The sequence below is a fragment of the Macrosteles quadrilineatus genome, unplaced genomic scaffold (assembly GCF_028750875.1).
Source record: "Macrosteles quadrilineatus isolate MER2022 unplaced genomic scaffold, UCM_ALF_1.0 Scaffold_47__1_contigs__length_942521, whole genome shotgun sequence".
In the NCBI taxonomy this organism is placed as follows: domain Eukaryota; kingdom Metazoa; phylum Arthropoda; class Insecta; order Hemiptera; family Cicadellidae; genus Macrosteles; species Macrosteles quadrilineatus.
Window position 1 is genome coordinate 232,769 of NW_026542640.1, and position 12,709 is coordinate 245,477.

The window sequence follows — 12,709 nt, forward strand, 5'->3', positions numbered from 1 at the left end:
CGGTAGTGCTTCCTCTTAAAACCAATATAGCACGGATAATATGATGCCATCAACAAGGTTAATTTATAATTATGTGGCTTGTAATTTAAGACAATGTAATGAAACAAATCATATGTACAATGGGTATCTGTCAAAATGAAAAAAATTAGGACAGTCTTTGGTTAACTTATAACTTGTTGTGGGTAGTATTATTGCCGAGAAACTTATTGGATAAGGTCTACCTAATGGATAATTATCTCTTAAGAGATCATGTTAGATTTTGGATTAGCCTTTTTAAATTACCGTATTGGGATGAATCTCACTTGCAAAAATGTATGGGTTCAGCAACCTTTTGATTAGCATTATAATGATAATATGGACCTGTCTTATTCAATATTGCATCCATTAACATACGAACAAAAGGTACTTTATTACTATTTTACCTTCTGTTCTAGATTTCTGTTGATTGACACGGAAGACATGTCTTTTTGTTTCAGTTAAAAATAAAGATACTGTACAATTATATTGGTAAAATTTAAAGGACAATTTTCCCGCCTTCTGTCTAAATCTAAACTAAATCCTATCCAATGTTCAGTAGGAGTAGGAGTAGACAGTAGACTATTGGGTGATTTTCATTATATCAACACAAACTCACAACACATAGCTTTTAAATACAATATCACTTATTGTTATCTTATATTAGAGTTACCTACTCAAAATTACTTTTGAGCTAGAATCTGAAACTATTATTACTGTATGGATCCTAACCTTAACCTATGTTTGATTGTTTTTTGTTTTGTTTGTTTTGTTTGGAATTTGGATTGGATTGGATCATTGGATGATGAGGCCTAAGTCTAAAGAGGTTGAGGTTAGATTTTTTTCCCTTTTTTCAACATGCTTGACCAGTAGCACGTTAGTAGTCATGTAGCATATAGATATAATGTTATATAGATTTTTATTGGTAATGTTTATTTTTACAACAATACAGGTGGTATGATAATTACGTCTCACAGTGGTTAATACATTCAGTGGGTGTAGAGCTTTTCGACAAACAATTATAGTAAATTTATCACTAAAATCTTTTTTTATTATTTTTCAATCTAAACATAAAGCCACACCAAAGTTGACAACCAGATTGTCGACTAGTTTCGGAAACTTGTTGCTTTTTCTACAAAATGCAGCAACTTTTTCTGTCGTCAACTATTGGAGCAACAAGTTTTCCACTAAATTTTGGTTTCCCGTGGAGAGTCGGTAAGATCAAAGAAAGTTGACAACAAAAAGTTGAAGACTAGTTGCTACGCGCTTTGCGCAAGCAACTTGTTGAAAACTAGTGGAGAACTATTCCCCTTCCCATATTGTACACATATTGTAAATGTGTATTATTGAATTATTTGAATTATTATAATAGGGCAAAATGTTACGGTAGCTATCTTTCTAACTTATTTAAATATCTTAATTATGCCTAATAACTCTGGATGTGTACAGAGCTACAGACCACGCCCGTGGTCTGATTTTGATTAAAATTTGTATGTAGGTACTAATCAATAATATCTCCAGGTATTTTAGAACTTTTTTGAGATTTTGATTTTTAATGGTGATTTTCCCATAAAAAGACGGAAAATTTGATTTTGACGGAAATGGCCGAAACGACTTTAATAAAGATTTAGTATGTTGTAGCACAGAAAACGTACTACTATAACCCAGAATGCCAACCGCATGGTAAAAAGCATTAAGTGTTTTGAGAGAGCTTTGCCTATCAATCCGTAGGCAGCGCCACCAGCGTTGCTATGCTATTGCATGGCAACGCTGGTGGCGCTACCTACGGATTGACAGGCAAAGCTCTCTGAAAACGCTTAATGCTTTTTACCATGCGGTTGGCATTCTGGGTTATAGTAGTACGTTTTCTGTGGTTGTAGCCACCCTTGAATTACTACCTTTGAGGTCCTTGTAGTTCTAAACAATATACAGTTGTGCAGCCCCCCACTATTGCTGCAGCCTGATGATTGCTGTAAAAGTTACGATTCCAAAGTTATAATGTGACTTTTGTAATTTTACCTAATATCATAGTAACATAGTTACTAAATACCTATTAAATATCATTACTACTCTAATCACTTATCCATGATAACGGTTGTTGACAAGCTAATGGGAGATAGTATGTGTCAGATTGCTGATTCAATAATGTAACTAAAGCTAGTAAACATTATTTTCTGTTTAGGAATGTTGCACCTTCTTCGTCCGACGACATCCTTGACACACTGTACTGATTATTACGCGCCTATTCTTTGGCAACAAGTTTTCCACTAGTTGCTCTAAATTAGTGAGGAGCAACATTTAGTTGTCAACTTTTAGTTGCCAACTTTTGGTTGTAAACTTTTGGTTGTCAACTTTGGTGTAAACGCGGCTTAAAGTTGGCTAGTAACATCACACAGAACTAGGCCAGATATCTACTATCTTCAGAATATACTATTTAACACAAAGTAGCCAAAAGTAGCTTTCGCATCCCATTGTAAAGTCTGAAGCTTGTTTTCTATGTCTGGTTTATGTTGGTAACGCTAAGCGATAGTGTCACCGAAATTTAGTTTATCTTATTATTTTAGGGCCAATTTTATGATTTTTTCTTTACTTCTTGGTTATAACACCAAAGAATTATTGTTTGTAACCATACCGTTTTATTAAACCAAACTAGGTTTTTAGGCCCCTCTGGTGCAAGTAGGCCTAGAGTTAAATATTTAGAAGGCAGAGTCATTAGATTATTTTTGGATTCAGCGTGAAAAATACTGTAAGTGGACATCTAAAAATTACACGATATCAAAATTTACATATATCAAATATTTGCCACCTTTGGGTAACGGGAACTTTTGGATGTCCGCTCCCTCTAGGATTAACACAGGCATAAACATGGGCAAAAGGGTTTAAAGTTGGTACTATCCTGACAGAATCGGGCGGGACGAATGGCAACACACTGCCATAAGGAAGGTCCATGTCCCTTCCTCTGATCATTGTACGGAATATTACACATCTAACTTCTTTGAAAGTAGAAAGTTAAGAGTTTTAATTTTAAAATACCCCATTTGTATAAAGCTATGTCTATTTAGTTTATAAATATCTTGATTCACAACTGGGTGCAATGGTGAGGTGTGACATTACACACATCCCTCTATATTACAGACAGACAAGTATTTTTATATTAGAAAACTGAGATTTATAGTACTACTACTACACATCCCCAAACGTTTACTGTACCCATAAAAAATTCAAACCCTAAAAGTGTTCCCAAACTATGAAAATTTAGAGACTAAACCAACCACTAATATGTTGGCTGAGCTATCACAGAGGTGTTTTGTCTTAAATATACAGAAAAATACTGGTATACCCCTTATAATTGTCAGGAGTCACCATACTGTAAGCATTTTATAACTTCTATATCTGTAGTTAACCAAAATTTTATGTCTAATTATGTAACTTCATGGCTTCTCTTGTTGAAATGGATATTACTTAGGTGGGACTTGTAATTAAGCATCACATTGTCCCAGTACAAAATACCATCTTGTAAAGGATTATTATAAAGTGATAGGTAGCGTGTTTGCACGCCTAGTTTCCATTTTGATCGAACCTGTGTTTATGATGGCTTGGATGGCACTAGAAAATCTGTGGAATCAACATATAAATATATAATATTAAACTATGTTAAAAGAAATATCAAGAATAAGATATAATATACATATTAGTACATGTAAAGAATATTTTAATAATAATGAAGGTAAAAAATGTAAAATTATATTCATATATTAGAGCAGTTGTATTGAAATGGTATAGTAATGTGTGGACAATGTTTACCGTACTCCTATGAGTAAATTGTTTACATAGACAAGTTGACAGCTTATTAGGTAGGCCTATACTGTAGCCTACATAATATCCAATACACTTTTAAACGGCAATAGATACACAAATTCAAGGTGAAATTTTTCAACCTCTCTTTTCTTTAGATATTAGACATTAGAATCTTGATATTGCGACCTAAACTAGCTGTGGTAAGGTCGGATAAGTGGAAAGGAGGAGTAACACAAAAAAATAATAATCAAACCCACAGTAAAAATGTTAAAATTAATTATTTATAAAGAGTAAACCCTGTTCTAGGCTTTGATTACAACATAGGCCTATAAACCATAATAATCACTTATGAAGTAAACACCGGTTGTGTAACAACAATAGCAACTAAGATGTTAGAAGTAGTTAGGGTAGGGATAAAGATTTGACAAATTGTCTGGTACGCATTGTCATAAAGCCCTTGGCTCATAGAACATCTTGAGTATGGACAAGAGCAGAAAAAGGTTTTTTTTTTACTGGATACAAATTACAGTCATACCACACACAAATATCATACAATTTCTTGGTATTCAGGGAAGGTCAAATCAGAGAAAATGCAAGATAATCTAGACTCTAATAGGACAAGAAAGTTGGCTTTACCAACATTTTAAGGGTAATGAACTGCTGAATATCAATCTACCTAGAAAGAAAACAGTGTTGATCATTAAACAACAAATATTAAATATATAAATTAAAATAACAACAAAATAGAAAATAGTTACTTTTCCCATCTTGATTGTTTCCTTGTTCTTCTCCCTCAGGTTCAATGTCCTCAGCTTGCGTGATCCAATCCAAATATCCTCTCAAGTCTTCTTCTATTTGTTGTTTTTCTCTAAGTTTATGGAAATCACCTCTTGCTTTGGCCTTTTCTCTTTCTTTGGAAAATTCTCTTTGGAAAAAGAAGATTTCTATTTTAGTAACACCATAAACTTTACCATATTATCAAGACTCATACATCAATGTAAAAATAATTGCATTACAGGTGTTGTAATACAATTGTTTTATGGTATTAACCAGTAAATCTATAATGGACTCTAGTGCAGTACCTATTAATTATTGGTCCACTGAAAAAAAAAATATATATATATTATTCCATAATGGGCAAATGGGAATCTTTGCCTGGGGGTTTGAGGGAATAAAATAATATTTGATATTTATGTATAAGGAGGACCATGGAACTCCCCAGAAGAATATTATAGAAACACTTCTGACCAAGCACATAATATAGATCTTTTTTCTTCCAAATAGTAATTTAGCTCAGAATCTTTTCAAAACTCACAATTTTTTACAAAACTCGAGTCTACGCACAGACCACTGAGGTGTAGACTCATTTCCAATTAATTAATTATTACTAGCCGAAGAAGATATATTTCAATTAGAACTTAAGTTTATACAATTAATAACTTTTTAAATTTAACTTTACCTAATTTTGTATAAACAATTTATGTAATGCTTCTAGATCTTTGTATTTTACTAGTTGTAACACTAATTCTTTTTGTACTTATTGTGGAAATAAATCTGATTTGATTTGATTTGAGTTCTTAGGCTGCTCAAAAGCAAGAATTCTCCTTCTTAAATGTGTGTTTTTTGTTTTTTTTTTATAAAGAGGATGGCGGCCTCTTTTAACCTTCCATTTTCCCGTCCACATGGACTAATCTACAATCAGCACACATAGACTGGATATGTAAGATCCAGCAAAGAAAGGGTTAAGCCGGTAAAGTACAAGGGTGACCGGTACTGATTAAAAGTAATGGCAGTGACTACGATCCGAACCCACGACATCGCTGCCTCACGACGTCACGTCTGAGCCACCAACACACCAATATACAACAAATGCAATTAATTTGTTATTATTTAATTTTGTATGTTTACAATATACTCATTTGTCTCGTCAATCTGTATGCAGCTTTAAGGAGTTTATCAAATCAGTGTTGAAAATTGAAAACTAGAGTTACTAAATATGATACACTGGGTTAATAAACTAGTAGGGTTTGCAGTCATTTAAGAGATAAAGACCTTAGACTTTCTTCTTATTTGCAGTTTGGGCACGCAACTATTTTTATGATCTTGTAGTGATATTTTATATTTTTTAAATACACATTTGTGTATTTGTATCTAGTGAAAGTCCTTTACTAGATACTAATGCAAACTTTTAATAACAAACCTATTATGACAGGGAGCTATTTTATGCATAACTAATGCTATGAATGCGTTTTAAAATCAGGTATGCTCTACCCTGTTGTAATATAACTCACAACATACTCAAGAAAACTACGCTAAAGTAGCTATACTAATATTAATTCTTGTTTGAACAAAGAATATTTTAAAAGATAGTTACCCGCTCAAGACACCAAGAATTAGGTTCATGACGAAAAAAGCACCCAGGATAACCATTGAAATGAAGTAAATCCATTGCCAAGTATTTCCCAGTGCATCTTCTATCTGCAAAAGAAAACATTAGACTGCTTCAAATCAAAGTATAGTAACTGTAGCGAAAACTTTGAATAACAACTGAAACTGTAATGGACTTGTTATTGTTAGTAATTTGTTATTATTTTGTAATAAGTTAGTTGGATATAAAAAGTGGGACAAGAGCTTGCCATTTTATTGTCTGCTAACAAATTTTGGTTATTAAATTATTGCAAAGAACAATATAATCGTTGTGGTACTGGATGGAAATTGTAAACATAACTATTATACAGATACAGGGTGACAATTAAGTCTGGAACCACTTTATTAACTTTTAAACCACAATATAAAAAAAATACCAAAGTAAACACATGCTTACTGGTGATGGTAATGCACACATCTGCCCAATTACCCCTTTGGCGGAATCCGAACTCAAATCCGAAATCCGAACTCAAATGGACAACCAAGTCAAAAACGGTAGCCGTTCAAATATTTCTTTAATCTGCCATTTTGAATCTTTGAACGGCTGCCATTTTTTACCCAGCTGATATTTTGATCTCAAATTTGAAAGAATTATATTCTACTAATAAAGATCTTTAATGTGATGTGCATATCGAACTGCTTAAGTTTATGATTTTCATCCCGCTTCTAGGCCTCACAAGTATTTAATCATTGCAAATTCAAGGACTATTTGACCAGCTGTCATTTTTGACTCCATTGTCCGTTTGAGTTTGTGGCATTGTATTTTATTAACGGAGACCGTTAATTTGATACCAGCTTGACCTATGCCGCTATTTAAGAATTTTGTCTGAATCCTTGTGGACGTCCCCCAAAGGGGTTATCCGGTTGGTAATTGGGCAGATGTGTGTGTTACAATCACCAGTAAGTACCGTACGTGTGAACTTTGGTATTTTTTTCTATTGTGGTTTAAAAATTTAAAAGAGATGTTCCAGGCTTAATTGTAACCCTGAATGAAAAGTAAGCAGTATACCTTACATATCCTGTATTTATCTATGTACTTTATTTATCTTTCAGTATTTTCTTATTTTTCTTAAGTATGATTAAAATAGTATAAAAGACCAAAATGTTTCTACCAATTGCAGGTATCTTAGTCTTGAAGTGAATAAGTTTGCATAACTGAGTTTAATATTTTAAACAGTGGTTTCCAACTTGATGGGGTCCGGACTATTTAACCTGACAGTAACAGTATCGCAGAAAACCATTTGCTATATCTCTAAACAATTTTTAAATATATTTAAATACAATAAAAAGAATCCTTATATATAATTCTGTAAGACAACATTTTTACCAGAAAATTGTGAACGTCTGGTAAGTCGCAGAAAAATGGGAGGGGTCTTAAATTAAAGGTCTTGATTCCAGGGACTCGGGAAAAATAGCAGAATTCCCATAAAGTTGCTAGAAAACGAGATATAACGTAAAATGTTTTCCATAAGAATAGCATTAGAAGCCATTTACTGCTGATTTTTGTTTACTTCAATACAGCTGATCAGCTGATCGTAAATTTATCATCAAGCAATGTTAACATTGGATTACTACTTATTTGCCAGTCAATTCTGCAAGACTGCAATGTACTATATAAAACCAGGGATACCGTTACCTATAATATAAGACTTTTTAGTTACGTTATAGAATGTGAAAATAAATTATTTTACTGTGAAACTTTTCAAATTTGTGTATTTTTTACGTTTAACATGAAATAACCACATTGACTAAATAATAACGATTCAAGATTAAAAATGGAAAACTTTGCTTTGTTTTTATTTGAAAACATATGTTCTTGATTTATCCTACATTTTCTTTATTTTAAATTTGAGATTTATTGTAGTGTTTATTCAATATTTTTTATGAAGTGGAATAACCTCAACGTCCACTCTTAGAAAATAACCTGGGAATAAAGATGGAATGGGTAGGAAATTTATATTTTTTTATTAAGTTAGTACTATGACAAGCTCCAATGGGAGGAAAACAATATTGTTTGGAGATTTTAAACAGGTAATGTCTGTTGCTTGCAAAAGAGTTAAGAATCAACTGATTTAGGCCTAATTCGATAGAATATGTTACACTCCAATCGCACCTGTAAGAGGAATACCATCCCATAAACTTACACTAATAATTGTGGTTTTTTTATGTTGATCAGAAAAACAAATCTAGGGTTTGGTCAATGAGATGCCTTTACTTTACACTAATGTTGTTAAACCTTAACAAAAGGACTATACACTTAGAAATATTAACTGGGTAGGGATGCTAATTTAGCTGTTTTGGGCAAGAACTAAGCTTACCTAAACACACCTTTAATTCCCCTTTCATATTTGACGTGGACAATTTCCAAAATTCCAATCAGGGAAGTCTTTTTTATCACCAATAACCACAAGACCAAAACTACCTTAAACGGTTAAAAATATGTAGTGATTCGAATGATTTATTGAAAATAACATCAACAAAGGCAAATAAAAATAAACAACAGACTGATTTTACACAAAATATATGGCTTACAGGGATATCTATTTTGACACATAGATAGATGATACATTTCTCAGTTTGTTTAAATGATAATATTAGAGTCATTTGTTACATATTATTGAGCTTTTTAGGGACTTATGTCCCTACAAGCCACTAGTATATTAATAAAGACATAATGTTTATTTTTACAATATTTGAACATAATGTACATTTTTATCATAAACTTTTAATATAAAATCTCCTCATTGCACAGCATTTTTTTAGAAAGTTGTGAATACAAATACAGTTATACAGTTTGTTGTTTTGTAGCAATGATTTCAGTCTGAATTTGAAGGTGGGACATTTATTTGAACTAATCAACACGTTTATTATGTTTTATTTGTCATATACATTTATTTTAATTTAATTTAATTCCATTAAAAAATTATTTCTCACCTTCAAGTGTCCTGTGGACCACCTGTTGGGAACCATTGTCTTTAATAAAGAAAAAAAGAGGAGTGGACATTTTTAGCTATGGAAAAAGTTTTATTTATGTCAGTGTTTTAATAACACAAAACAGTTTGTACAAAATAATGTTCTACTGATGGTGTGGAAAATTGCAATTATATTTCGTACATTTTATTACACCACAATAATAAGTGCTAATATTCTTCTATTTGCATTCAGTTATACTTACATTATATAAAACATCAGTCCACCCTTCAAGGGTAATACACTGGAAAACAGTTAGCATAGCTAATCCAAAATTATCAAAATTTGTAATTCCAAAGTTTGGACCGTCCCAACCATCATGACAAACCATGTCATCTCCATAGAAGGAACATTGGAAGCCTGAGGCTCCTGGGTCAGCACATGGATGAGGTTTGTCCATTATTTTACCTGAAAAATATTTAAATGTTCAAAGAAGATCAATGTATTTAATGATTGAGTAAAAATAAGGTAGAAGATGTATGTACATTTAATTTAAATCAATTACAAAAAATTACCCCTATATCATTGATATGCTTTGTCAAATTCAACTTTAGGATTACCGGTGCACAGTAAAAAAAAAGAAAAACTTGTAAATATGAGTTACACGAATATAAAAAATAGAGGAAATGATTATTCTTAAAGATTTAACATGCTTATTTTTCATTTGATGTTGGAGCAGGCTTGTTAATTTTATTGTTAAAATATAGGCAAAAAGGTAAACAATTGGTTCTTTTAAAATCAATGAATCCTAATGTTTTTTTATTCTTGAAATAAAAATTAAAATTAATGCCAACAGACGAGTGTGCAGCTGAACAAAATTAAGGTCCTAAAAATCAGGAGAAAAGAGTTAGAAGAGGGAATTCCTATTGAAAAAATCAATTAGCAAAGAACTATTAGATTTATCACCCTATGTATAAGAAGGGTCCAGCAATTCGCCAGTTAAGCTTTTATTTATTTGCTGCCTTTGTTTAATCAACTGCATAAGATTTCTTGGAAGAGTTGGGGTTTTTAGTTAGGACGCATCCTGGTGAGGGAGCCCTCCACCAGGTGTGAGGGGACTTAAGACTTACATAGATTAAGTGTCTACATAGATTTTATTTCGTGGTTCAAGAGTGTGCTCACTCGGTCTATGAAATTCATGTATCCAAATAAATCACAAAAATAATTGCTGGTGAAAATGAATTGTTTGCCAAATCTAAGTTATTTCTGGATCTGGTAGATAAATTATCAATAAATGTTACAATTAAAAATAAATTACCTTAGTTTAGCCCAACATCTTTTTATTTTATAAAATTACCTGTTGTCTTGTTGTAACATGCTTTGTGCAATTTTCCAGAGAACATTTCCAAACCAATAATTGCATAAATAATAATAACAAAAATTACTAGTAGAGCAATGTGTAATAAAGGCACCATGGCACGAAGAATAGAGTTTAACACTACTTGTAAACCTGGAAAAACATACGTAAATTAATAATAATTCACTGTTGAGGTGTCATAATATAAACATATGGCTACGTTATTCACAAATTTATAATACGATTGTAAAAGTGTAAAAAAAACAAAAGACTGTAAAATTCACGTGAAACCTTTTAGAATCCAAGGAAACATGGAACTACTTCATATTTGTTATCAGGCTGCAATCGGGTCCTAAAAATATACAAATAATAAATAAATAATTGTATAAAACATTTTTTGCCAAATTGTATTTGTTATATTTTATTACTATTGCGATATATTAAGAATACATTGAATGCCAACCAGTAATATCTTAGTGTACACAGAATAATTTAAGTTCACACATTTGTTATCTTAAATTCAAAATTGTTCATAGAAGAACAATACAAATAAAAAAAATTGTTGATGTGTTTTGTCACATCATTACAAAAATTGCATCTCATACAATTAATTTGAATCCATTCAAACATATTTAGCAAGTACTTTCTAAAGAGACAATTTGAAACTCAGTACATAATTTTTTTTAAAACTTAACAAAACCTAATAAAAATTATAGTTTATTTACAGTTTTTTCGTATTCTTTGAAGTTTTTCTTTGAATCATTGAGTTTTTACTTTTCTTCCTCTGAATTGAAATCTTTGGTGTGGTTTTGTAGGGTCCCAAATTGGACCTATAATTAAATTTAAATAAGAGCAGTGTCCAAGACTTAAATCAGTTAATTTTTTTTTTTTGGAACTGTCATGGCTGGTGGGCAGAACGAAGATATCTGTCCAGTCTGTAAAAATGCTGTTTTAGATGATGGTAAAGGAGTTTTTTGTGAATTTTTCTGCCGTAAATGGTATCATTCTGAATGTGTGCAAATAAGTTGCGAAGAGTACAATTATATGAGTTTATTAGGTAAGAAGTCCAAGTGGGCTTGTAGTGCATGTGAGGTTAGGTTTGAAAAAGTCATTGAGAAGGCTGAAGATGTAGAAGAAATTAAGTCAAGTATTTTGAATTTACTTAAAATTGTTAACAAAGTTGTATCTGATAATGCTTTCATCAACAACAAACTAGATTTAATATTGGATTCACATACAAAGCCGGTTGATCCTAATGTCAATATTGGCTTAGAAGCTAATATATCTAGTCAATTAGTTTTACCTGAGTCTTTCAACAAAGAGGAAGATCTTGCTGTAAAAGTAACTGACTTTCCATTAACCTCTCAGGAGTGTATAAACTTAGACCTAAACAACACCAAGTTATCTGATAGACCTACAGTGAAGGCCAAGTCCTATGCTCAGGCTACACAAGGTACTGGAGATATAGGGCTACCGCGAAATCTGGTAATCAGGAGTGGAAATCCAAAGTGGCTAAACAATCCCGACCTAGCAATAGAAAGCAGTCCATCATTATTGGGAGTAAGTTAAACGATTCCAGTAATTCCCAATCTAAGGTTAGGGCGGTTGAGAGAAAAAGTTGGGTGTTCGTTTCTAGATTGGCCAGTGACACTAAACCTGATGAAATTACCTCATACCTCCAAGACAGTAACATAGCTGGTGAGTGTGTAAAATTAAATACTAACCCATGTAGCACAGATGGTTGGGCCAACGTTGGCCAACTGTGGGACAGTTGGTCGATGGTTGGTTGGAGCTTCCACAACCAACCAACCGTTGTCCAACTGTATATCTCGTAGTTGGGCCAACCAATATTTACAACTGTGGACCAACATTGGTTCATTGTTAATGAAATACATTAATATGCATTGCTGGGTATCATACATCAAGCCAACCGTTGTCCAACCGTTTTTCACTCCGTTGGACCAACAAAAGATACTTTTGTTGGACCAACAATGGTCCATAGTTGAGTTTACACGACTTTCATTCTCTGGGTCTAGCTTTCACAACATAATTATAATAAAATATCTGGTTTTACAATACCTTTATCGGTTCCAAAAGTTTCCAAAATTTTTTGGAACTGATAAAGGTATTGTAAAACCAGATATTTTATATATTACAGTTCCGGCGCTACAACAATGAATTTTAATAATTTTAATAATGCAA

The 12,709-nt window shown here is 32.3% G+C and overlaps 1 protein-coding gene across 13 annotated transcripts in view; it reads right to left on the reverse strand.

Moving 5' to 3' along the window:
• Positions 1-12,709, reverse strand: part of LOC129005959 (muscle calcium channel subunit alpha-1-like) — a 332,295-nt gene that overhangs the window by 175,253 nt on the left and 144,333 nt on the right. For all 13 annotated transcript variants that reach the window (XR_008491886.1, XM_054435029.1, XM_054435032.1 and 10 more), the window contains exons 6-9: positions 10,508-10,660; positions 9,416-9,618; positions 6,188-6,291; positions 4,572-4,738 (exon numbers count right to left, since the gene is read on the reverse strand). Coding sequence is in view for 12 of the 13 variants with exons in the window: in XM_054435029.1 (XP_054291004.1) it covers positions 4,572-4,738; positions 6,188-6,291; positions 9,416-9,618; positions 10,508-10,660 (627 nt within the window). In the remaining variant the exon portion in view is untranslated. The remainder of the gene's footprint in view (positions 1-4,571; positions 4,739-6,187; positions 6,292-9,415; positions 9,619-10,507; positions 10,661-12,709) is intronic.